Genomic DNA, 27,199 nt, shown 5'->3' with positions numbered 1-27,199 from the left:
TAAACGCACGTAGTCGTGCAATAAACGCACGTAGTCGTGCAATAAACGCACGTAGTAGTGCAATAAACGCACGTAGTCGTGCAATAAACACGTAGTAGTGCAATAAACGCACGTAGTAGTGCAATAAACGCACGTAGTAGTGCAATAAACGCACGTAGTCGTGCAATAAACACGTAGTAGTGCAATAAACGCACGTAGTAGTGCAATAAACACGTAGTCGTGCAATAAACGCACGTAGTCGTGCAATAAACGCACGTAGTCGTGCAATAAACACGTAGTAGTGCAATAAACGCACGTAGTAGTGCAATAAACGCACGTAGTCGTGCAATAAACACGTAGTAGTGCAATAAACGCACGTAGTCGTGCAATAAACACGTAGTCGTGCAATAAACGCACGTAGTCGTGCAATAAACGCACGTAGTCGTGCAATAAACACAGGTAGTCGTGCAATAAACACGTAGTCGTGCAGTAAACGCACGTAGTAGTGCAATAAACGCACGTAGTCGTGCAACAAACGCACGTAGTCGTGCAACAAACGCACGTAGTCGTGCAACAAACGCACGTAGTCGTGCAATAAACGCACATAGTCGTGCAATAAACGCACGTAGTCGTGCAATAAACACGTAGTCGTGCAATAAACGCACGGGACTGAAATCCCAGTAAATTGGGATGTTTTTCCGTCTGTAAACATTTCATGAAGAGTGATTTCACACCGAAGGACTGGAGGCCAGAACAATGACGCCAAGTTAAACATAAATGTTTTAATGGTACTATTTACAAAAAACAAAAACAAAAACAAATCTGCTTTTTGATTAGGTTAACTGCTGCAACAATCGAACAGGTACATTGACATCTTGCTTAAACTACGTAAAGAAAAAACAGTGATTGAATGGCTGTGGCATAAATCGGAGGTGTAAAATGGAAACCAGTATTTTTTTGCATAGCAATTAGTTAATTAAGGTGAGGAGGGGGAGGGGCAGGGAGAGTGTGGTTATGACACAATGAAAAAAATCCATCTTGCAACAGAGTCGTCTGGATGTGATCAGAGAGAAACCGTTCAAACAGCAGAAAATATTCCCTTAAATTTAAAAACCTGAGCTCGGGGGGGCATCTAGCTGCTACATTTGAGATGTTTGCAAGAGAAAAGTAGGGGGGGGGGGGGGGGGTTCAGTTTTATTTTTACCATAATGTAACTTAGTACAGCAGCAATTGTGCGCTGAGAGTGAAACTTAGCAGATGGTTCAATCCTCCCCCACGTTTCTGTTTCAATCTGTGGAGTTCTCAGTGTGTGCCGTTGTGATAAGACTAACATTAGCATGTTTTTGCAGCATGCAGCAGCGCTTTACTGTAGGGCCAGTGCTCAAAAGACGCCCCAGCCCTCTCTGTGCCGCCACCACCCTCTCTTAAAAAAAACAAAACCCAAAATGAGTGAGAAGAGCCAGCGGGGCGACACGGAGCTGTGGACACTCTGAACAAAAGAGACCGTAAAGGAATGATTTTTACTGTTTAAAAGAAAGAAGAAGACACAACGAATGTGTTGCAGACACACGGAGAACATGTGAGGAATGAAAACAAAGAAAAAGCAAAACTAAACTAGACTTTGCAGTTGGAGAAGTGCTCTGGTGATTTCAGGCGACCTCTAGAGGGAGAAGAAGGAACCACATCTCAAATGTACCTGTTTATTTGGATGATGAGGAAGAAGAGGAGGAGGAAGAGGAGGAAGAAGAGGAATAGGAAGAAGACAGGGGTGGTATTTTTTCTTGTTTTGTAATTTGTCACTCCACTAAAAATGTACATGGGAATTACAAGCAAACTAGTCAATAGAAAACACCCTTTGGCCATATTTTAGGAGTCCGCTACATAGTGCGCTACAAGTGTACACGCGACGTATGAAACACCACTAAGCCCCGCCCATGTACATTGTTTAGCCTACTACACAAAACAGTTTTTGTAACGTGTCGTTTTATAACTTTTTTTTTTTTTTTACATTTATCCTTTTTTTTCCTGTGACAAAACAAGTGTCGGGAAAGGCTTCTATCTCCATAATGTTCACTAAAAACTGTGAAAAGTATTAGACTGATGTTTGAATATCAAACAACAGGAACCCATTTAACATTTTTATTCTGCTTTGAGGTTCTGCTTGTTAATGCCAGAGAGGAGCTGTGGGTGGAGGGGGGTGTGTGTGGGGGGGGGGGGGGGGGGAGACCTCAGCCTGTCAGTCATTCATCGGTGGGCGGTGGAGGCCTTGTTTTTGGGGCCGCTGTCGTCGTCACAATGCAGCTGCTCCATGTCGTCCGAATCCAGCCGCCCGAAGGCCGTCGCTCGACAACCTGAGATGCTGCGAATTCTGGGCCTGATGTGGGGGGGGTCGCTCTCCGTCTCCGGGGCCGGGTCCTCTGGCAGCGGGAAGCAGCGCCGCTCCCACGGCGCTACCGTCTGTAAACACCACACACACCGTTAGAACACGGCTGGAACATCTGCAGTAGATCAGGACATCATTGATGCTGCTCTCGTCTCTGGTCTCTGATAATGTTACATTGTAAACAACCAACCAGAGGAGAGCTAGTAACGTTAGCAGCACCGCTAACGGCTAACCAACGGAGGTTCACTTCAGTTACATTGTGATGCCTTCAGGCTCTGCTCAGTAAACACGAGTACAGCATGAAGTTGAGCTACGTACCCTCTCTTCGAAGGTGAAGTCCGGCGTTGAGCAGCGCGTGTCCTCGCTGGACAGCAGCCGGTGGGAGTCCCTGGAGCAGGGCGTGTCGGGGCTGGGCGGGCTGACGGGCGACGGCACGTGGCTGTAGTCGTGGAGCATGGGGCAGTGTCCCGGGTCGGGCGAGTCCGACTGAGGGGTGGGGGGGTTGGTGCCGCAAAGCAGCGGCGTGGTGCGCCCGTCCACGGACTTGTACGACCTGAGGAGACGAGAGAACGTCCACAGATAAACTTTAGGGGCCGCAATCGGAGACTTTTAGTGCGTCACTGTGGTGCTATGGTGGTGGTGTTAGTAGCTACCTGCTGCCCCTCCTCTTAGCCGGAGCCAGGGCCATCCAGGTCCAGCGGGAGCGCTCCTGGTCCTCGTGGGGCTGGTGGTGCTGAGTGAAGGCCGCGTCAGTCAGGTCCTCCACCTACAGACACACAAAGCACCGTCAGGTCCCTGAACGCACCGCCTCAGACGACAACTACAATAATCAACTCACTGGAAATGAACGGCCAAAATGTTGATAACTGATTTATGGAGTAAAGAAATGCGTCTGCAGGGTTCACAGAGTTACATGCAATATATTTTAATACAACATAGTATCAGTGAAATGATGACGAGGTTAACACTTATATCTCACTTCATTACGTCATCGCTGTATGTAACAGAACAATCATATTATGATGAAACAATAGAAACGTTAACCAGTTTCTAAACGTCACATTAAATAACAGACCAACGTTACAGTCTGTGGTCGACGAGAAGAACGTCTGACTGTAGATTAAATGTTGAGCCGTCTAAAGACCTGCAGCCTCGTCACATGTGACTCTACGCTCTTTAAACTCTCCTCTGATAATGCACATCATCTCTCTGGGTTTGTGTCGTACACACTTACTATATCATGCCTTTTTATTACTTACATTAAGACATATTGCACATCTATTATATTGTTTATTTACGACTTTCAGGACTTTATTCACGACATGACTTTGTAGTGACACGTTCATGACTATAAACCGGACTTCTTCTGGTTCGATCCAGAGAGTCGAGTAAGACACTGAACCGCTGACATCACAGCGTTCTCACTCAATACTGAACCAATTTAAAACAACTGTTCTCCCCATCGGTCACTGAGACACACAAACACAGAATGAAATAGGGTCCAGGTGGAAAAATAGCAAAGTTACCGTGTCAGGAGAAACGTGTTTTAGTTATTAAATAAAAAATAATCAGTCCAACAACCTTTGTAATTAAAGAATCATGATTCTTTCTGATCTATGAACTGCTTCCTCTATAAGGATTTAACCTTGAACGTGTCGGAGCTCTGACCACCAGGTGTCACTGTTCACTCACTGCCGCACAGTACAAGTTCATATTTAGTGTATTTTTGTGTCTTATCAAGTGTATTAAAAGGTTTCTACATTTTAAAGTGAGTAATGTGGGAGAGCACAGACGTGTAGATCCTAAAGAAGTCCACTCTTACCTCCCGCTCGTCCTCCTCGTCCGTGATGGGCTGAGAGAAGATGTCCACGGATCTCCACCTTTGCAAACAGAAGAATAAACGTGATGATGGAGGACTGTGAACCAACCAGAACAGGGTCTGTGAGTGACATCATGCAGGTGTAGTTACCTGGGTGTGAGGATCTCTTTGTACTGCAGCTTCTCCACTCGGGTGGTGGCCGCCACAGACATGGGGATCACGATGTTGTTGATGTCGAAGGAGCTCTCACCTCGCCTCCTCTTGATAGGCTGCTGCTGGGTTGGGGGGGACAAAGAGGAGCACAAAAGGATTCAGGGTTTCATCTCTGTGGCAGTTTGATCTGTGTAGCTGTATTCACAGATATGTTGTCATGAAATCTAAGTTTCCACTTCTTAATCTGGATAATTCACTTCAGGACACGTGTATTATTAAAAGGTAAAAACCATTTGCCTCAACGGGAAGCTGTTGAAATGCATCTTCTAACGATGACTCCACAGTTAGTTTCAGAACACATTTGTGTTCCAGATCCTCTGATCACACCAGACATCGTGTCAGACAAGTTTTTCATGCTGCTGTGTGTCTAGAGGCGGATGTCTCTCGGATAATGCCGACTGTTGAACCACTCGCCGCCTGTTGAACCACTCGCCGCCTGTTGAACCACTCGCCGCATGTTGAACCACTCGCCGCATGTTGAACCACTCGCCGCATGTTGAACCACTCGCCGCATGTTGAACCACTCGCCGCATGTTGAACCACTCGCCGCATGTTGAACCACTCGCCGCCTGTTGAACCACTCGCCGCCTGTTGAACCACTCGCCGCCTGTTGAACCACTCGCCGCCTGTTGAACCACTCGCCGCCTGTTGAACCACTCGCCGCCTGTTGAACCACTCGCCGGCTGTTGAACCACTCGCCGGCTGTTGAACCACTCGCCGGCTGTTGAACCACTCGCCGGCTGTTGAACCACTCGCCGACTGTTGAACCACTCGCCGACTGTTGAACCACTCGCCGACTGTTGAACCACTCGCCGACTGTTGAACCACTCGCCGACTGTTGAACCACTCGCCGACTGTTGAACCACTCGCCGACTGTTGAACCACTCGCCGACTGTTGAACCACTCGCCGACTGTTGAACCACTCGCCGACTGTTGAACCACTCGCCGACTGTTGAACCACTCGCCGACTGTTGAACCACTCGCCGACTGTTGAACCACTCGCCGACTGTTGAACCACTCGCCGCCTGTTGAACCACTCGCCGCCTGTTGAACCACTCGCCGCCTGTTGAACCACTCGCTAACTGTTGAACTACTCGCTGCCTGTTTAACTACTCGCCGCCTGTTTAACTACTCGCCGCCTGTTGAACTACTCGCCGCCTGTTGAACTACTCGCCGCCTGTTGAACTACTCGCCGCCTGTTGAACTACTCGCCGCCTGTTGAACTACTCGCCGCCTGTTGAACTACTCGCCGCCTGTTGAACTACTCGCCGCCTGTTGAACTACTCGCCGCCTGTTGAACTACTCGCCGCCTGTTGAACTACTCGCCGCCTGTTGAACTACTCGCCGCCTGTTGAACTACTCGCTGCCTGCAGGCTTTTGTTTCCCCGACACCTTTTTCTGCTTCAGTAACCGCAAGAAACAAAACAAAGAAAGTTTCACTTTCGTTCGTCTCTCCCGCGCACCTGCTAGCACGTCCCCAGTGTCTTTATGTCATTCGGCTTTGTGTTTACAAAACATGTTTTCTACATTTTAACAGCATTTCTTAATAAGTTTGACTTCAGCCGCCGCCCCACACTTAACTCTTACGATACAAAAGTCAAATATTTCATTTATCTCATGTTTAAGTGTCTTTTAAAGAGAAATTTGGCTCCTTTCATGTGGATGTTCAATCAGTGTTGATGGTTAGTGTTGTCGAGTTCCTCTTCTGTGCTAAATTGACTCAGACAGCTGAGTTCACAGCTGCAAAACCTGTTGTTCTTCCATCCAGTGACGTAGTTGGAGGAACTACAAACTATTTCATATGAGATAAAGCTTAAAAACAGAACTTCCTGCTAGTTTGCATCCCAGAATACGAGAGCGGAGGAACATTGTACGGTGGTTTTACTGCGTCGGCTGTATGCGGTGAAAAGAGGTGGAGAAACTTGCTCGCAGTGCATCCTGGTACATGTAGGCACTGACTAACTCAATGCAACACGCAAACACATTCACCATCGACACTGATTGGACATCCACATAAAAAGGTGCCGATTGTTTCTTTTGACTTGTCAAAACACCAGTTTGGTCATTTTGAGACAGACAACCTTGAGGTTTAGTTTGAACAACCGACACCAAATGAAGTCCCGGTTCACCGTCATGTAGCAGAAAGACAAGCAAACAAAAAGAGAGAGTGGTGGTCCGGCGTTTCCTTACAGGTGTGCTCTGGATGCTCTGGCCCAGCGGCGTGGAGTTCTCTGAAGACGTGGACAGCTGGCGTGTGAGGGGGCTGTGGAGGGACGGGTGCATGTTGGCCAGCGTTGGACACGGGCTGCTCGAGTCCATGAAAAGTTTAGGGGAGGCTGGAGGACGGGAGACAGACAGATGTGTTTTAAGAGGACTGATCGGTCTCTGTGAGCCATGACAAACCCTGTTTTCATGAGATCTTAAACAGTCTGCGACCCGGTTCTTTGACCTGGGCCTCATTCAGAAGGAGACTCACTGTCGGCCCTGTCCAGCGAGTGCTCTCTTAATCTCTTGCGGCTGTAGTTCTTGTCGTAGGGCCCTAAAGGAGTGGAGAGGCCCTGCAGCCGCTCCATCTTGCACACGGCGTGGCCCTCCAGCCTGGCTGCGTTCAGAGCGCTGCTGCCGCCGCCGCCCACACTGCTGTCCACTGTCCTCGGCTTCTCAGCACGGTTCTTATAGTGGCCCAGTCCTGCAACGCCAGCAACCAGTCACACATCATCATTAGACGGAGGAGTTGATGCAAGTTTCTCAGAGCAAATTGAATTAAAATACTTAAAAAAGGGCCATTCATTGGACGTCGTGAAGCCCCCAGACTCATAGGAGTCACTTCACTGGGTGTGAAATGTGTGGAACTACAATAAAAAACAATGAAAGCTACGGTAGACTTTATAAGAACTCGGGTTACAGGCTGCAGCACATAACTTTGCCCTTCGGCATTGTGAAATAAAACCGGCACTGGGAGAGATGCCATTGTGCAACAACAACAACCGTCAATAAACGCGGTTACTGTGAAAAGCAGCAACAAAAACATTTCATCATAATGAGCCGAATTCTGAGATTTGATTGCACTGTGTCTGTTGAAACTCTCCCTGTGGCTCAGCAGCATCTGTACTTACTGACTGCCATGAGTGAGTTGGTGAACTTGTGCTTCTCTTTGGACGAGGACAGCTTGTGTTTGAGGGAGAGCTTCTTCAGTGGTTTGCTCCTCTCCAGAGACTTGGCCTGCCACTGGCTCTTCATCACCTGCTGCAGACGAAGGCCTATACAAACGTCTGAGGAGGAAGGAAACAAAGAGAATTACCGTCTCGGAAACACTCCGATTTCAGCAGCGTACACGGCCAAGCGTGCCATCTGTAGCTCAACATAAGCAATTCAAAATGAATTGATATTTAACCAGAGGCAATCTACGACGTGATCCCGTGCCAAGCCGTGTTTATCTCAAATGTGTATCGGCGTAACGCATTTGGGACAAAACACGACACATTCCTGAATAATTACAAAGAAGCCTCTTGAATATGGAACACGTGTTCGGGGGGAATATGACAGCAGATGTTTTTCAGTGGATTTTGAGAATCTTTTCTCCGGACGTCCTCTCTACGGCCGCTCCTTGTTCGTCTTCCCCTGAGGATGTGAAGTAGGAAACGCCTGCGTAAACTGACCGTCGGGGAAGGAGAGGATGGGGTGGACGCCGAGATCCAGTCTGGACAGGCGCTCCAGGGTGGGCTGCTCGTACTGAGGGTCCTCTCTGGGGGTGGGCCAGCCACCGCACATCACACAGCTGGGGTTCACTCTGCAGTTACACTGGACACAGCTGCTCCTCTGCGTCTGTGGAGGACGACACAGAACCACCTTCATAATTCAGCTTCTACAACAAGCCTATAAAAGATCACGCTTCATTTTCTAAGCGAGTCATTAAAGAAAACATTCCTCTCTTTGAAGCGACTGGTTCTGATATCAGTTCTTCTTGCAGAGCTTTAAGCTTTTTTAAATATTTGCTCTGCTGTCCAAACAGAACATGTAGTCCTATTAAATTAAATATGAAAAAGGACTTGGACAAGTAATTATCGAATTAATTAACATACAATGATTATGCTCTCCTCAAAGCCACAAGACTCCATTGATAGAAATCCAAATTTGATCATCAGAAAACACGTTAAACTCGACATAAACACAATAAAACTCAGTTATCTTTTGAAATGAACTCGTAACTCACACGTGTTAGCGGTGAACGTTTCCCTACTGCCTCTCTGTTGTTTAGTACGAACCATTACATTAGCTAATTAAAAATAACTTTAGGAAGACTTTGCATGTTTTCTGTAATGTTTTGTCTTTGTGTTAATAAACCAACAGGTACATTCTATTTATGATATATAAAAACTATCCTGTGCTGTCTCATCTCTTTGTAGTTAGTGTTTTCATTAGTGGTCATGTGACTGCATCTCATTGGCTGTTTACACTATAAAAGGTGTGGCCAAAGGTTTGTTAAAAGCCCGATGAAGCCGTAGAACGGTTGAACCGCGTCAGCTCCTTTAATCATTTACACTCTAATAAAGACTCTTTCATTTTTCCTTCCTCGAGTGACTTCCCGTGTATCCTGTTGGTTTTTTGATCTTCGGTTGAGTATACAGAGCACCCAGTTCTCTCTCTCTCTCCCTCCCCCTCAACACGGAATAAAAAAGGATAAAGAGCACATCTTGAGTTAATTCGCCTCAGGCCCGTGTTAAAGACTTGTACTTGGTACCAACAGTACAGGCTTCCTCTTCCTGAAACTGTAAATAAGCCGCGTAACAGATGAAATACGAGTGGATATTGAAATCTCATTGCATTATGTTTCAAACTGACTCTCCCACAGACCTCTGAGCCACAGTGTGTGTGTGTGTGTGTGTGTGTGTATGTGTGTGTGTGTGGGGGGAGAAGCTCGAACAATCGGCCCATGTTTCTATGTTCTGCAGCCAGAACTTGTGAGTCGTCACAAGGGTTATTTCCCTTCTTTGTTGTTTGTCCCAGTTCTTCATGAATAAGTCAGCTGTCTGCTGTTTACTCAGCTCATTAAGTCACAAGAAACTAAATCAGTGAGAACAACATCTTCACATAGATTTCAGTCTCAGTCTCGTCCTCTAACAGGTGACAGCGTTGCGTGATTAACAGACGATCGTGTGCACAGCGTCGCTCACCTTCCCGTTGACGTTGGGCACAGTGTTGGGCTGAATGAGGCGCCGTCGTCGACAGCCGACGAGCGGACGCGTGCGAGCGGCGACACACGAGCTGTCGTAGGCCGACGGCTGCTGGTGCTTTGTGTCGGCGCTCTCTGACGTCCTGGAGGACCAAAACAAAGCTGAATGAGCTCACGGGTGTTTGGCCTTCAAGGTGACAGAGAAACACATTGTGTCTCAAGTGACAACCAAGTTAATCAGTATGAATCTAGATGTGCAGTCTCTCTGAACGGCGTCAACAGAAGTGAAGATCAATGAGACACCGATGGTTCAGTGAATTAATATCCAGATATTTACGGGTGAAATCCTCTTAATCTCAGTACCAAGCCTGCCATTTGTGATTATTTTCATCGATTAGTCTGCCAATCATTTCCGTGGTAAATCAGTTTTGTCCGTGAAATATCAGAATATAGCGTTATATTTCAAAGACATCCAGCTTAACATCATATATGACAAAGACAGAAGGTGGAGAGAGTTAACATGTTGCATTTGTGACTGGAAACATGACTAAGAAAGCAGATTCTCTTGTTGTCAGCTGTACCTGCTGAGGACACCGTTAACGGGCTGTGTGTTTTGACCTTTCCACGGACCGGGCTCTGTGCTGGGGGTGTGGGCGGAGCCTGTGTGGGAGGAGCCTGTGTGGGCGGGGCCTGTGTGCTCCAGCCGCTCTGAACAGACATCCTGCATCGACAGATAAGACAAAGCCAGTGAGACTCCACCTCGTGTTAACTGGCACAGCTTCAGAGACACCCGGGACATTAAAACAGAAGCTACGCTAAAAAAGACTGAATCCTCCCGCTTCTGTGGCCGTGAGTTATTAAAGAAGGGCTGAAAACCTTATTAGACGCGTGGCTGGGAGCTCCTTCTTCACAAGCTTTCACTCTCAGGTGAACAATACTTCATGGTCAAAACTCAGACACTTCACAGCCTCTTATTTGCTGTTTTATATCAGTAATATGCCTCAGCAAACCACAGTTGTGCACCAGCATTAAGAGGCCACACCTGCACTCCGACTAGATTAACAAACAGTTGAATAAAACGTTCAAACACAAAGAGAAAACAGGCTCATCCTGTAATACGTTATTTGGCAATTATCTGAATATGAATGTTGTTCAAACACACATAAAAAAAACGAGCATCTGATTCATTTTGGACCTGAGGGACAGATAAAAAAACACAATTTCCTGTGAACGTTTCACATTTAACTTCCAGCAGACGCTTTGATTGACAGGACCATGCTGAATGTTTCATTGATTATTAGAGATCCATGATTGAACCTGCACAGAACATGTGACATCCAGACTACCAGAGCTGAATGAACGCTGGTACAGAGAACATTTATGTGTTGAAAACGGATTTCTCCGTGTTTTTATGAGAATGATTGAAGCTTTGTGTTTTGGTGAAGAAAGGCTCATTCGTGCTCTTGATGTTATTTATTACACATTAAGTACTGGTTCTTTAAAACGAGAGCTTCTTTCCGCCTCATGGCCTTGCAGTTCATAAAATCATTACCACGATAAAAAAGACAAGGTCATTCAGTAGTGTCTGCGTCAGTGAGATCTCCGTGAGACTCACTGACCACGAAACGCTGAATACTTGATACTGTGAATGCATCTTAAACTGACAAGCTGTCACAAATTAATTTGGTTGAGCCCCAAGAGACAGAACATGACCAGAGCACAGCTAGACAGGAGCACAGCCCTCTGTGAAACTCCTTCACTTACCGGAGTATTTACAGGCTCCGCCTTCACTTCTGTCCCACCTGAGACTCCTCCCAGCTCCACCGAGCCCTGAAGACACAAGACCACCACAGAGATTAATACAAGATCAGTGGGTTTCTGCACATATAGTGTGTGAGAGTGAGAGAGACAGAGAGACAGACAGACACATACCTAAGATGAGAGTGAGCGACTGACCTTGCTGGCTCTGATCTGTCTGTAGATGTCTGTCTGTTGTCTGATGCGGTACTCCAGGTCTGAGATGTGAGCCTGGAGCCAGTTCCAGTGGCTGATGATGGCGGCTCTCTCCACGGTGTAGCGGCTCTCTGCTCGCTTCCATCTGAGGGTCGGAAAAAAGGTGTGAGAGCTCACGTCAAAAAAAATAAATAAATTAATTAATTTAAAAAAAAGTAAACGGATGACATTCATAAACGTTTGCAGGAAAAACGCCATGAAATCCAACAAACTCCACCATAACAAACACAAATGTCATGATTTATATATTTAAATACAGTTGCAACGATGAGTAGATTAATCATTTGTCAGAAAAACAACTAATTTAATTGCTCCCAAATATGCCGTTTTTTAGCCTCGCAAATGTGAGGACGTTCTGCTTTTCTCTGTTATACATCAATGTCAAGCGATTATTTTGGGTCTTTTGGACCATTAATGAAACAATAAATAATAAACGTTAGTTGTGGCCACAATTTCAGTTAGTCAAAGTGAATTTATTGTATTTGTAGGTTGCGTACAGGCAGGTCTGTTCCGTCATGAAGCATCCCAAACACAATATAATAAAAAATGAATGGAACACTTTAACTGATCATGTGGAGCTCATTATCTGGAGTCTCTGAGCATTTCCCCCGTCAGACTGCAGAGGTCAGTGAATCAAAGCTCCCAGCGATGGAAAGTCCTTCTCATCAGAACAACAACATGACGAGGGATTGCATCACAAGCAGCGGAGAGAAATATTTAGGATTTTCATCGCACTGATTTACTCCGTGGCAAACAGTGGGTGCCAGCTGAGAGCAGAGTACTCCATTTTACCAGTATGACACACAGAATGGGCCTTTTCAAAAGGCAGACATGAGAGGAAAATGTCTGCTCTCTGCACCGTGCAGCAGCGACCACAGAGGGCGCCGTTTCATCAAAATACAGGCTGAACAATGAAGGACAAAAATGACTGAGATGGCAGACAAAGATAGACCTTCCACTGTGCGTTCTCCTCTCCACACATACCCAGTCTCTGTTTTCAATTTTCAGAGCTCCACCAGCAGGATGGAGGAAGTGGAGAAGACATCCTGTCTTATTGTGGAGCCGAGCGTAAAAAGGAGACCAAGACGTCTCGATTCCTTTCCTTTTACTCGGCAACCTAGGGCTTCGTTCACTGCAATACAGCATCAAGGACACGGCTGCAAAGACAGCTGCAGTGTTACCTGCTCAGAGCACCGATTAACAAACGTGTGCTGCTCGTACACACTGGGTGGTGGTGGATGTTTTTAAAACACTGCAACGCTCCAGAACACGGCCATGGCTGCTGGTGCATCAGATCAATGCACTGGTAATCAACCCCGATAGAGACTCCTCTCAAAAACAACACTGGTGTCACACAATTTTACTGCACAAATTTGGTGCTGAGCCGTGAGTCTGTGTGCCATGATTCACCAGGTGGTGGGTGGACAGCTGATCCACCAGAGAGCGAGAGAGAGAGAGAGAGAGAGAGAGAGAGAGAGAGAGAGAGAGAGGATATATAGGCCAGGTGTTCACGCCCTTCAGGGTGAAGTGGAAAAATGATCTCAAGGAGATTCAAACTCTCTCTGAAAGGGAAGATGTCCCAGCATGCATTGGCCAGCTTACAAACCTCGAGTAAGGCCGTCAACTAAAGTCACAGCAAAGAGACAACAAGACACATTTACTGAAGTACTATTTTGAGGTACTTCCATTTTACTTTATACTTCTACTCTGCTAAAATCCAGAAGCAGATATTGTTTATTTACTTTTGTAAATTTGTAAATACTTGTGTACTTTTTTGTCCCAACAGTATATTTTGAGGCGAATTCTTTTTAACTTTTATTCTAAAAAAGGCACAAAGTAGAATTTGTCAGTTGCAGTTTGTCAACACATTCAAAGTTGTGCTTTTCACAGACAAAATGAATATTTTTATGAGTGTATACATTGGTTTTTTTTTATAGGAAAATCCTACTAATTGTGCCTTCAAAAAGGTAAAACATCAATACTACAGTGTGGAAATACTCTACATTGAAAAGACCTGGGTACTTCTTCCACCACCGGTAAGACCGGATAAAGAGAAAGGGGAAATTAAGGTTTTAAGCAGAATGCATAGCGCCGTGGATCCTCCAGGCCTGGGGCCATCTATCTATGGACTCATATAGACTACACGTACCAGGTGTATTAAAATGAATAACTGAAGGGTGGAAATCTCAAACTCAGTGACAAAAGGGAAGCAGGAAGAGCTAAAAGTGCAGTTTAGTGAAACATAAACACACACAAGAGGCCTTTACAAGTGCAGTGGCCTTAAGGAGGAGTCAGTTAGTGGCATTGAGAAATACCCCACCCCCCCACACACTAGGAGCCCCACCCCCCCCTCTAACCAGGAGACATTTTCCTCCCCCCCTCCCCCCCCACACACACATCACTACAGCCGTTGTTTGGTGATTGTCAGCACATTCTCCATTGTGGCGCTACTCTGGATGCAGCACATGTGTTGTATGTGGTGCACCCCCGTACCATAGTACATACATATATAGTATATACATACACTACGTGACCCAAAACCCCCCCAACCCATCAGGCCTCTGAGCCAGCTGACCGTCTACCTTCCCACTGGAAATGTACCATGAACAGAGAAGACACGCAGGATGTTCCTTCAGCTCTTTTCATGTTCAAGTGAAGCCACAAAAATCACATGTCTATCACCATTTAAACGCAAAATCAAGTGCATTTTCGTCAACAATTTCAGCATCTTTCTGCCTTCTCTACTTCACTGTGTGTGTTTGGGAATACTGGAGTATTTTCTCTCCATACCGACACACAACTGAAGGAGATTAACGTTGCTGTACACTCGATGAAACTCTCAGAGCTGCTCTGCCATTTTTTGCTCATCTTTTTCATCACTATGAGTACATGTTCAGTAGAGCTTGTACGTGTAAGTCTACTGTATATATGAGGTATAAGTACTCAGAAACAAGGACTCTGACATACTCCGAGTACCTATAGGAGGTATAAGTACTCAGGACTCTGACAGACATATTATACCTTATTCCAGAACTCTACTACAAAAGACATTTGGCCTATTTATCGGGATATACTACTTCCACAGTTATCAAATGGGAAGCCTCCTCAGGCATGCAACACTATTCAAAAGCTCTCCAAATATAATACAATTTTAGATTTTTCTTTTTCAAGTTATTAGAACAAGCACTCTATTTCAAGATGTGTTGCACCGCCATGTTTCTACAGTAGCCCAGAGGGGACCAAACAAACACTGGATCTCCAGAGTTTTTATGTTGCCTGAAAGCCATTAAACTGCCTCCAAACAGCCCAAAGTACACAGTAACTTATGTCCACCTCTGGACCGGTGTTCAGCCGTCTCCTCGGACACGTTGATGTACAAGTTATAGTTTAAAGTGCTGCTTGCTTTTGTCCCACTTTCCTTGTTTCATCAAGGTTTGGTGTGTCACAACTCTTAAGTGCAGATGTTAATTAAAAAACTGGATTTTAAAGTCCATATTTTGCTTAATTTGAGCTATGGTGCACTGTGTAGCTACATGGATTAAGAGGGAACTTTTCTTTTAGGATTAACAACATACTCGATATTAACAGACAGGACTAACTGAGAGCAAATCTGACTCATCCTGTTGTATTATGGAGGCAGAGAATGACTATCACACCCAATGTTCACATTCTGAAACCCGAGCTCCGTGGACAAAAATCCTCCAGAAGGAACAGGCTGAGGAAGCAAAACAACGGCTCACATTCTACCGCTCTATAAGAAACCAAAAAATAAACAAAACCACTTCGCAAAAGTCTGCTTCACAAACCATTCAGTCCTAATTCATGCGTCGTAATAAAGAACAAGGGGGAATCAGAGCGGTGGTTGTCATTTTAAATGCTTTGTTCTCCAGAGTCAAGGATTTTCAAAGAGCCGATAATCATCCAGACACTTCGGGAGAAACTGAAAATACGTTATTTTTTCAGAGGACAGCTGGTGAAACTCACAAACTGCTCAGGAGCTGGAATAGTTGAGCGAGAGGAAGGACAAAACTAGAGAGGGCAAATTCAGCCGGAGAGCTGCAGCAGTCATTACATAAAAGAGAGAGGGGGGGGGGAGTTGTTATGTAATGCCTGTGGGTTCGTGTTGAGGAGCTAAAACAATTCCAGATGTGTCAAACGGGACAGAAACACATACATTCATAAATACACACTTCTCAGACTGCAGAGTAATGCTGAGCCATAGCATGAAAGGCATGTCGTCTGGGCCAGTTAGCCTAATTCACAGGCAGCCAGCCGGCTGACAGGAATTTTTATGGTCACACAAACAACACGGACTCTGATCCTGAGCCGTAGTTCTTAATCATCAGACAGACAAAAAAAAGCCTGCAAACCGTGGCGCAGATGACATAATTCCCGATAATTTTCCTGATTCTGTCCATGAGCCTTTATGTAAGCTCTGAAGATTTCCTGATTAGCATTATTGTTGCTTCAGAAACAGTTCCCACTCATTTCTCAACCTGAGCTCCATGTAACAATGTCTACATGGACAGACTTTTCAAGGGAACTCAATGAATGCATTAACTGCTATTTTTTGCAGAATTTGTGTCTGAAACTAGCAGCACTAACTCCCCTGCTGGAGGCCGTTGTGCCACATTCACAGACAGACACTAGAGCAGAAAGGCCCTGCAGCATTAAAGCACGACAACAGATGTTGGCCGGCCACCTAAATCCTCTCTCTGAGATACGGGAAACCACGTCTACAGTGTGGATGACGGGATTAGTTGTAAGCAACAAGCGTTGCATCCAAAACAAGCAACCCAAATAGGTTGTTTTCCACACGTTGAATAATTGAGGCTCTGCTGCCTGAAGAAGACGTTACATTGTCTGTAGTGTTGACTGGTGTAGTGTCTGTAAGACATTAATTGGTAACTGAAGACAAAATTGTCAGTTTTGAAAATGTGCCATTTTGGTTACACACACAACTTCCTGGTAGACCAACGCGTTCACAATGAGGGAAAGTTGCTCCTCTGCTGGTTTCGGAGCTGAGAACCTGTTTTCTTACTTGTTGGTTTATTATGCTAAAATTTTATAATAAACAAAACTCTTGTGACATTACAAAACATGGCTGAACGTGTTGTCAAGTGTGGCAATTTTTATGTGAAATATGACATTGGGTCACTTTAAAACATCGCCTACGTGGGTCAGAATCTAAAGATTATAATTACTGATTAATTATTAAAATAATTCAAAGCTTATTGACACTGTCTTATTCATATGGTGGTGTTACAACCAAAAGCATTGAACCTAAATACACAACCAGAGGCTAATGTATTACAGTAACTTCATCTCTATTACATTTAACCATGCAATACTGTAGTACACCTGGTCGGAAGAAACTATTGTAATTATTTAACATTCTAACAAATCCAGCTTCATATTAAGGTGTACGAAAGCAATTTGTCTATCGTGTTTTGAGGTTTCCTGTCTGCATAAACTATTCCACCTATATGTGGCTAAGTGGTTAGCAGGGCCGTCTTTCAATCAGAGGGTTGGCGGTTTAAACCCCCGGCTCCGCTAGTCGCATGTCGATGTGTCCTTGAGCAAGACACTTAACCCCAAAATTGCTCCCGTAGCTGTGCCTACGGTGTAGAAATGTGACTCTGAATTGTAAGTCGCTTTGGATAAAAGCGTCTGCTAAATGACTGTAATAGTAACATGTAAAACTGTGGCTTTAATATGATGTTTGAAGTAATATTTCTATCTGCTCTGTTTACACAACTAGTGTTGGCTCTTTTGTTAAGTTACCTCTTAGTGAAGGCTCTGAATGACTTAAAGTTCTCTCGAATACACAGTGTTTCAGAGTATGTGTCCAGGGACATGATTTTAAAAGGTGGAATGAAAAAAGTGAAGCAGTGATGATGTTGTTGTTGTTGGCTTTGGCGTAAGTCACAAGCTACAGAGCTTCCATGTTAATATTCTATTATCTATATAAAGTGTAGGCCCAGCCCTCACGCTAATTCTCGGCTACACAAACGAGGAAAAAAAGTTCCTTACTGCTGCCCCTGAACGCAACAGACGTAACATACGTGCATCTTGTTTACGTGCTAAGCTAAATACGAGCGGCGTTCTGGTGAAGGTGGCTGAGTTTGAGCAGCCGAATATGGATACGATCCGACCGGTACTCCCCTGGCTTAAAAGCTAACGTATGGAAGCATTTCGCTGCTTCTTCTTCTTCTTCTTCTTCTTCTTCTTCTTCTGTGAAGCGAACCACAAAGTAAATTCACAATTTTCTTTGTCAAGGATTTGCGCCCCTACTCAGTGATTTGAAAACCAGAGATTTCACGCTATGTTGCACACTCTGGAAACGAGAGAAAACATTCATCTCAACGTTTTTCACGGACACAGTGATACTCTACAAGCAAACCAAAGCTTCACGGAGTCACTGATCATGCCTCAGGATGTTGAGACACCCAGGCTGACATAAGGAAATGTAAAGCTAATATGCACACTTCAATATCTGAAAGCAGGCCTACCGAAAGATTCTGTTTTCTACATTTGAAGCTCTACAATTTTCAAATGAAGCTTTGAAAATACGAATGCGTTATTGTGGTTGTATAAATGTTATTTATGGAGCTGTTAGACCGCCCCATTTAATACGGGTGCGTGCATCTAAACACCAACAAATGTGGAATAAAGCAGCATATTTCCTACTGTAAAAACATATTATTTTAAAGAAATGTAGACTTTTAGACAGAGAGTGAGTGGCAGAGAGAGGGGAAGAGATAGTAGAGGACTGCACGCAAATATAATTTGAATGTCAACATTATGATGAAGCAATAGGAAACTATTTGGTACAGCCCTAGCTATGGATATGACTTGGATTGAGACCCATGGACTTATTGTTTAACCATTTTAAATAACATGTTCTCTCTTGTATAAATTGCAGGAAGCTTAAACGGTTCCAATATTTTTAAAGCTCCAACCATCAAAAGGATTGTCCTACCCTAGTAATCACATCCACAGATGTACAGAGACCTATTTATTTTTACGCACTGAGGACTTAGCAGTTGCTAACCCAGTGACTAATGTTGCAAGAAGCTGTACCTGCTTCACAATAGAAACCATCACAATGGTCGGCTTTCATGGTAAAGCAGGAACAAGATGAGTCACTGAACCAGAAGATGAACTGCAGCTTGTAACCAGTAGTTTTTCCTGTTTATTTAAGGCCATTAAAGAGGGAGCTTGGTCAAGATTAGACAAAAATTCAGCGATGAGGAGTCTTATTCCTGCTGGTAAATGTGTATTTCAGATGCTTTCTCGTGTATGGAAGTACATCTAGGTCATTCTAAACGCACCGATTAAAAGCAAACAACCACAGCTGGCTGCTTTTCATCAGAGCAGGAGCACAAGTAAAATAAAACACTGCTTGATAATGTACGACACAATCATCTGTGCTGAAGCATGACAACGAGTTAGATCTTACACACAACCATAAATAATCCCCCATTCTTGAACACCTTTATGGCCCAGGATTGATGGGCCTCTAACCGTGAGGTATTTATATTTATGAGGCGTATTTATATAAATACTCTTGTTCCTAGCCAAATAGATTTCATCTACAAGTATATACTCCTAATTCAATGAGAACATAGTATTTAAAATGTCTCAGGTTGGATCATCAATGCGTTGATCTCATTCATAATAAGACTCAAAGAGATTCACGAAATGTGGAAAGCACCTCCAACTTCTACGGGTCTCCATTTTTAAAACCCCCTCTAGATAAGTACAGCATTCACTTTCATTACAAGCAAATAGCTAAACAATACTAAATGTTATCATAACATGAATATTGGGATGCACACGTCATGTGATATCAATGATCACTTAGTTAGAAATAATAAAAAAGGCCTTTATTGCCCGGATGTGTAATTTTATTACTAAAGAACATAAAACATGTATATCAAAGAAGGCGGTGTTGTATAATTACTAACTTTGCTGATTGTCCTACGTATCTTGAATATTATGACTCTTTTCGGGTCAACAAACTTCCTCATTGCATCATTTACCTTCTCCATCTACATAGTTACTTCTATATCGTAATTATACAGAACATTAAAGTGTCATTATACTATTAGTTTTGGTCATTTTCTATTTGTAACAGTAGTAGAAGTTGTAGTTTAGTTATGACTCAATTCAAAACAAATAGAATATAAATATGACTCTGACTCCTACAATCTCAGGCCACATAGATGTAGCTCACTGTCCATGACGAGCTATAAAATCACAAACTGCTCCAACACCTCCGTTGACCTAAAATGAGACAGTATGAATATATTACAAGCGATTTTTCTACTTTCGGATCATGCATCACTCTCTCTCACACACACACACGCGCACACACACACACTCTGAAGATATTTAGGTCAAAGGTCTAAAGTGAATGCAGGAAAGGATAATACAAATCTGTGTTCTTGGCTATGGTTGTTAATAATCTACCCAATCCTACACAGGTCAGTAAGTCCATTAACGCTGCTGACCCACCCGCTGTACACCCCCCCACTCCAAACACTAATGACACACAAATGACTACGCCTATATCAACCCCTCATGGAATACATTTGCATGCACCTGCTGAAGCAAGCCTGGCATCACAATAGGCCGCAAGTTAAAAAAAATAAAACAACAGAAAAACCATACGTTTCTACAAAAAAACACCCCGCTACGTTTCCTCGTTGGTTTCGGTTTAAATCAAAACATTCGTCGGCTCTGTGGATTGTTGCTTGTTGGCTCTGCAGATAAACAAGAGCGTTCAGTTCCAGCCTCGGCTCTAGAGCTTTTTTACAGTCCAATCCGGCCTGTGGATGATACCACCCACACATGGTATCTCTCCCCTCCCTGGAGTTTGACCCAACCAACTACCGAAGCAGTTATAATTGTCATTAGCACCTGCTAAGCCTGAGTAGCATATTGCAGGGCCCAGAAATAAAGGGACTTTCACAGGGCAGTTGAAAAGCACTAATGGAAATATGAGAGTAATGAGTTACATGTGTGAAGTGACACAAGCATATAGTCGACTATGAATTAATCTTATTGTAGAGTTTCCCTATGAAACCTTTTTTCACATAAGTGCTGCTTTGTTTCAAGCTCTAAATAAGCTCACTGTACCGTACTTACATTTTGACATGTCGCTGCTCAATGTCCACCCTGGTCAGCTCCTCCTCCTCCAGGTCAGAGTCTCCTCCGGAGCTACTCTCCGTTACGTCCGAGTCAAAGGCGCTTTCTGCAGAGTGGAGGTTGGCCGAGCCGCTCAGATACAGCCTCTCCAGCTCCAACGGCATGGAGCCGCTTTTCAGGAAGCGACCGAGGCCGTCCCTGCTGTTTGAAGAAGAAGAAGAGTGGCGTCCGGTCCTCCACGTCGCCGTAGGGGGGGTCGCCGTCTCCGACTTGCGGTTGCTGACCAGAAGCCGGTTGAGAGCAGAGTCCAAGAAGCCGCCCAGCTGCTGCTGGATGTGCCGCTCCACCTGCTTGGCCTGCACGACCTGGAGACGTTTGCGCAGGCGCCTCAGCCGGCTTTCGATCTCAGATTGGCGGCTGCTGTTGAGAAGGGTGCGCTCTTTTACGTGAGCGTCAAGGCTCTCCGAGGAAGAGGTGCAAGGGAGAGGAGGCTGAAGTGTGCAAGACGGGGAGCCCTGCTGACTGCTACCAGGTCGCTCCCGATCAGAACCCTGTGGCTGACTGGTAGACGTGTGAGAATCAGCCTCCTCCAAGTTCACCTGTTCAGCGGGGTTAGGGTTGTCGTGGGTAAGGGGGGAAAGTGCATTAGCCTGGAGCACTGGTAGTTCAAGGTTTTTACCGTCTGTATTTTGAGAAACCCCAGAGGAATGCTTCTGTTTCAGGGTTCCTTTCACCGGGATGTGCCCCGATAAGGTCTCAGAATCCAAGGGCAGGTTCTGGGACTGAGAGTCTGTGGTGGTGGCGGACTGCTTGTCACCGTTCACCGCCACCACGCAGCCGGAGCCGGACATGGCGGCCAGCTTCTTGGCCAGGCCGTTGACCGGCGCCATGGGCTGGTCACCTCCGTTAGTGCTGCCGCTCATGAGGCTTTTGAGCTGACTGCCGGAGAGTTCGATCGCCTGCCTCTTCCTCAACAGGAAGTCTCCTCCGCCGTTGAGCACGGAGCCGGGCAGTATTCTGTGGTTCTTCAACACGGACTGTTTGATGAGGACACCTTGCAGCTTGATTGACTCCTTAGTTGATGGGACAGGTGTCACATCAGAGCAGCGGTAGGAAGCCACCAGCGGCTGGAGCTTTGCCTGAGCCACAGAGTCGGCTTGAGGCTGTTGCTGCTGTTCCTGGTCTCCGACGCAAAAGTCAAGAGGGCACTCGTCGGACGCGGCCTTGCACTTGGTGGGGCCGCCGCTGTGGATGAGGATGTTGCTGGCGTTACCGTTCTCTGCACTGGCCGGTGAGAGACTCGAGGACGGGGCGGCCAGTTTGAAGCGGATGTGGTGAGCTTCGGCTGGGGCGTCTGTGAGAGCGGGCGCCATCGCAGCCATGCAGTGCAGAGGGACGGGCACCGCGGCCTGCTGCACACCACCCGCTTACTGCCCCACCCGAGGACAGCCTGGACGGGACGAGGACAAACAGAGAGGGGAGACAAGGAATAAAACATTAAACTATATCAAATCCGGATCCTAGGTGGTGTGGAGATGTTTTCCCAGGTAACATTCAAAGCCTTGAACGGTGATGGACCCAAAACCAGAGTGTAAACAGACACAAAAGACACTACCTAGAACATGTTTAAATATTGATTTAATGATGAAGCTCGACAAGAGCTGAATTTGTATTAGTGCACTCAGATTTATTCAGAAGGCAAATCAAGTGATGACTGTTGACTAAACATAGGTTAAAGGAAAGGCTGCAAGGAGAGAGCTTTAGAGTAAAGTGGACTCAAAATCATTAAACACAAATGGTATATCAATAACGAAAGATAATTTCCTAATAGAAATACAACATGACAACCGTCTCTATAACATAAAACATACAACTGAAATACTTGCACGACAGGTTCTGTAAGTTTTAAGGGGGAGTGGAAATGTACCAACAAGCACCTAAAAGAAAATGCATGCGGCATTTCTAAAATATGTGTCTTCAGATATGATCAATGAAAACACAGTAGTACCACTACGGGTCGTACAAAGCTGCAGCAAATGCAAACAACTAATAAAGTTAAAGGCCCAGTCAAATGACCTGGTGTCCGTTGACATTTTGTTGACCTACTGGTTGGAAGTGTTGCTTAAAAATGGAGGCAACATCTCAGATGATCACATTCACTCTCGTCTTTCTCACAAAACTCCCAAAAATGTTGTATGAAGATATTGCATTTATCTACAGAGGCCCTAATCCAAAATACTTCAATGGAGTCCCAAAAAATGACTGGTATGCACTGACCTTGGTGAGTGAAACGCTCCTGATACTGATGGAATAACACCAGACATCTGAGCTCCAACAGATAATTCCCACTACACCCATACTCGTGCGAAACAAGCCCTCATTGTCACTTACTTACACAGCTCCTCTTTAAAGAAATTGAGTTCTGGTGGATTGAAAAACAGGGAAAGCCGATGCAAATCGCCCCAAAACAACCCACAGTCCACTGTGTAAAGTAGGTGGATTTAGGCCCAAAGCATTAGTCCACATAGCATATGATGTCATGCTGACTTCTGGTCAATTTGAAGCTGAACCACCCAATTTCACCCCCCCCCCCCCCCAAATAAGAGTGCCTGGAAATGAATCTTTAATTAAATATGTAAAAGGACTATTTAGTCAGTGGTTCATATGTCCTTCACACAGACTGCCTATATGTCCATATTATATGTATTTAATAGGAGCCTCCCTTCAAATAAAAGGAGATAAAAGCGAGCTGCATCCCCTCGTCTCGTCTGCAGGCTCAGATGAATGAGGGCTCAGTATTTCACCGCAGTTTCTAGTCACTACGCCATGTTGGTATTTCAGAAGCAAATCATTATGCAATTCATCTGACTAAAAAACCCGCCCATTCCACTGTAAACACGCAGAACTCGTTCACGCCATAAAGAGAGGACAGTAAAAGGAGTAATATTAGTAAATAGCATCGCTATAAATCAACATGCATTGTAGCACCACAGAGTCTGTCTGGAGATAGAGATGCGACAAAAAAAAACGTTAGCCAACCATAACGTAATCACCAAAATGTCTTCCTGGTGTTTACAAAAACACATTGGTACATTTAAATTAAATAAAAAGGTCATGCTGGCGTCCCTGTTTTATATGCATACGAGGTGTGATATTGCGTAATCTTTAATTCTCACTAGCTTCCGCTGAAAACCACAGATCGGACCAGTCAGCATGTGTGTTTTGTATCGAGTCCAGTAATAATAATAATAATAATAATAATAAAAATAATAATCAGCAACCACCATCGATCCCCCACATTAACCAAATCTCCCCAATAACCGAAAAGATAGATATCTTCTCTAAACCGTGTCACTTTACACACTGCGTGTAGATTAATGCGCGTCGCTGCTGGCTAACGTTAGTTAGCTCGAGGAGGTACAAAGCTGCTGATGCAAGAAACACAACCTGATCGTGAAGCTAGCGCGTGCGGATAACTCATAAAACCAACTGCAGTGAAACGTTTCCAACAATCATCACATTAAGGGTATAATGCTCTTTTTTACGTTACACTTTACGCAGAACATAGAGTTGTTTGTCACTGACTACGTAACATACGCTCAACATCAGTGACAGTTTAAGCCTCCCAAAAAACGACCAAAGAGAGATGTATTAAACGTATACAAAGGGTGTACATCCGGGTACTGTACCGTCCATAATAACCAGAGAATACACCTTATAACTTATCTTTGATTATTGCAGAGCGTGAGATATGGTGTGCATTGTGATTAGACTACGGGAATAAAGACAGACCGGCCTGTTGTTGCACACGACCGTGCTTTGATACGTTAGCAAATCAAATAGCGGGTTAAATGCACATAAATGTGTGAAGTTTAGGGAGTAGACCCTGTCTCTCTGTAGCTATAGCTCGCTAACAAAGAAAAAGGAGGAACCTACCACGTGACGAGGTTGCACACTATCCGAGGGAATTTCGGCAACAATCCCTCTGCAGTTTTAATGGAGAAAAAAAGACCCGATTGAGGATCGCTATCGATCACTCTGCCATTTATTAATATCCCCCCCACTAACAAAAAAAAAAAAAAAAAAAAAAAAAAAAGAAAGAGGCCAGATGTCCAAAAAAAAAGGCCCAGTTTGACGCGAGTCGCTCGGAAGTCTCGTTCCGGATTCAACGATCTACACTTTTAGCTCGACCAGCTAGCTTCAAGCTAACGAGCAAGCAGCAAGAATATATAAAACGACAAGGCCGCAAAAACACTCCTTTTCTACCGCGCGATTTACTTCAAACGTGGCCGATTTCTCGGTAATCCTTTACCGGGGAAAAAACGCGATTCTCCGGAAAGCGAATAGGGTAAGATCCAGATGGTAGGTTTTTTTGTCGCGAGCCCTTTTTCTCTCGTTTTTTAGGGAGACGCGCTTAGAAAATGGCGGCTAGCTCCTCTCCCTCGGATTTGTGAGTCTGACAAACAGGAGGGCTGTGTGTGTGTGTTGCGTGCTTGCTGGTAGGCGGGAGACATTTCTCATACTCACCACTAGAGTAAAGGGCAGATAAGAAACGACATAAAAAAGCTTGAAAGAAGATATATATCACAGGAAGGTACTTTGTGTCTTTGATACAAAACATGGCGCAGTGATATTCAAGCACTAATTAGTGTTAAAAGGTGCTTGAACTGGACGTGTTACCACTGCTAGCTATATATATATATATATAATATATATAATATATATATATATATATATATATATATATATGACTCCTCCACCAGTAAATATCGTATTATGCTTTCACTTTAACCACATTTCTTAATATATATCCACATGACAATTTAGTGGTTTTCTCTTCTAAATAACTATATTATGATTATAATAATATTAACGTCATGCTCCCTTTGAGAAAAACAAAACCCGAGTCGAGACAGTCCGGCTCTGTCACTTTTAACAGGAACTAGACCGCCCACCACCACAGCAACATTGTCTCCAGTGGCCACTAGAGGGAGCACTTCTGCAGCCATCGCCCGAATATAATACAGCACCATAAGGCCTGTAACAGCAGGGTGGAGGGACTACATTTGTACAAAACACTGTTCACTAAAAACTACAGGGGTCGGAAATAAATGGTAAAGATACCATTATTATTGAAGTTATACATTGGCCTTTGAGATTTTGCTTTGTTTAGTCTGTGTGAGAGGATTAAGATGACAATATGATATATTGAATAACGCACAACAACAACACCACAATCTGCAGCCTCAGAGCGATATAAAACATGCAAACATAAAAATAGGGCTGGGTGTTGTTTTGTATTCATGACACTGGTGGTATTATGGCGTGGCAGTGGTGGGGATGTTATATTACACTTAGTAATTTATAGATCTCTCCCATTTTGTATACACATTGTAAAGGGATAATAAGTACTTGTGTAGGAAGGTATAAGTATTAGTACCTGTGTTTTTTAATTCAAGCAATCCTTGTAGAGAAGTTATTTTTAAAATACTGTTTTTCGCCGCTCTTCATGAAGATCATTGAAATGTTTTGTTTCTCGACTTATTTTTCATTTTGTGACTGTTTATATTCTATGACTTTTAAATAAACACATATCTATTACTTCCTGTGCACTAGAAGGTTCTCAGGAAAGACGTGTTCAATGTTGTGTTGCGTCATTGTTTGTGACTGTTGAGTAATCCAAATGAATGCGTACCACTTACTTCTTACAGGTCTATCAGACTACCAGAGTAGACATGCATGATAAATAAGTAATGTGTGAATGAGAGAGAGAGAGAGAGAGAGAGAGAGAGTACTCCAATCGACATATGCCTGTTCGGAAAATTATTTAAAATTGATAGACATAAAAGTCTTAACTACAAATCTCAGGATCAAAGAAGTGATGTCTTTGATAATTATTCACCAAGATATCCTCCATTTATCCGTGTCTTGGTTAAAAAATATATAAAAAAATCCATCCATCTTCTTGTCCTGTTCCAAGTCACTATAGCAAAAAAACTTTGATGGGATGTGCAATATATCCAGCATGTTGTGTCTGAAATACCTCCATAGTGATGCATGTTTATCCGGTTTAGATGCACCTCATTGTGCCTCCTTCCCAGGCGAAAAGTCCAAAATAAAACACTCATTTCGGGCCACTTCTGTCCACATTCTCACCCCTCAGACTACTGTTTAGAATTACCTTCATCTTCATTGTTGAGATCCTCCATTCAATAATCCAAGGGGCCATAATTCCAGTTACCACACATGAAGACAACATGACACCTAAAAATAACAAAAAGTGTACACAATCAAATATTAGTTTATTCAAACTCATCAGATGACACTTTTACATTACACTCACATTATACTAGTTTAAAGTACTGTTATCTTTGTTTGTGCACCTTTTGTTTGTACATCTTTTATTATACATTTTAATATGTTTATTATTTTTTGCAGTGTGTTGATTGTTTAATGTTATGCACTA

At 44.2% G+C, this 27,199-nt stretch overlaps 1 protein-coding gene across 3 annotated transcripts; it reads right to left on the bottom strand.

The window, feature by feature from the left end:
• Nucleotides 1-741: 741 nt before the first annotated feature.
• LOC306795105 (KAT8 regulatory NSL complex subunit 1-like) lies at nucleotides 742-27,199 on the bottom strand. Of its 3 annotated transcripts, none has more exons than XM_079293465.1 (15): nucleotides 26,915-27,199; nucleotides 20,734-22,183; nucleotides 11,524-11,665; nucleotides 11,332-11,397; nucleotides 10,149-10,288; nucleotides 9,569-9,710; nucleotides 8,054-8,219; nucleotides 7,511-7,666; nucleotides 6,871-7,083; nucleotides 6,585-6,730; nucleotides 4,332-4,456; nucleotides 4,185-4,242; nucleotides 3,016-3,128; nucleotides 2,681-2,915; nucleotides 742-2,436 (listed from the first exon to the last, which is right to left on the bottom strand). In XM_079293465.1, exons 2-15 carry the CDS (start codon nucleotides 22,113-22,115, stop codon nucleotides 2,224-2,226), a joined length of 3,297 nt encoding a protein of 1,098 aa, XP_079149591.1. In that variant the 5' UTR covers nucleotides 22,116-22,183; nucleotides 26,915-27,199; the 3' UTR covers nucleotides 742-2,223. The 3 variants fall into 3 exon arrangements, with proteins under 3 accessions (XP_079149591.1, XP_079149593.1, XP_079149592.1); XM_079293467.1 differs by having other exon boundaries at nucleotides 4,332-4,453; XM_079293466.1 differs by lacking the exon at nucleotides 26,915-27,199 and adding an exon at nucleotides 24,670-25,167.

The sequence above is a fragment of the Melanostigma gelatinosum genome (assembly GCF_949748355.1).
Source record: "Melanostigma gelatinosum genome assembly, chromosome: 21".
Taxonomy (NCBI): Eukaryota; Metazoa; Chordata; class Actinopteri; order Perciformes; family Zoarcidae; genus Melanostigma; species Melanostigma gelatinosum.
The sequence above is the reverse complement of the archived record's forward strand: the minus strand, read 5'-3'. Positions and strand labels throughout refer to the sequence as shown.

Bases quoted from the DNA above. Each gene is read 5' to 3' on its own strand.
- LOC306795105 (XM_079293465.1), bottom strand. From the start codon at position 22,115: ATGGCTGCGATGGCGCCCGCTCTCACAGACGCCCCAGCCGAAGCTCAC. The intron at 11,666-20,733 runs GTAAGTACGGTA...TCCGACCCTCAG, and splicing joins GAGCAGCGACATGTCAAAAT to ATGGAAGCGAGCAGAGAGCC. The intron at 3,129-4,184 runs GTAAGAGTGGAC...GTGTGTCTGTAG, and splicing joins ACGAGGAGGACGAGCGGGAG to GTGGAGGACCTGACTGACGC.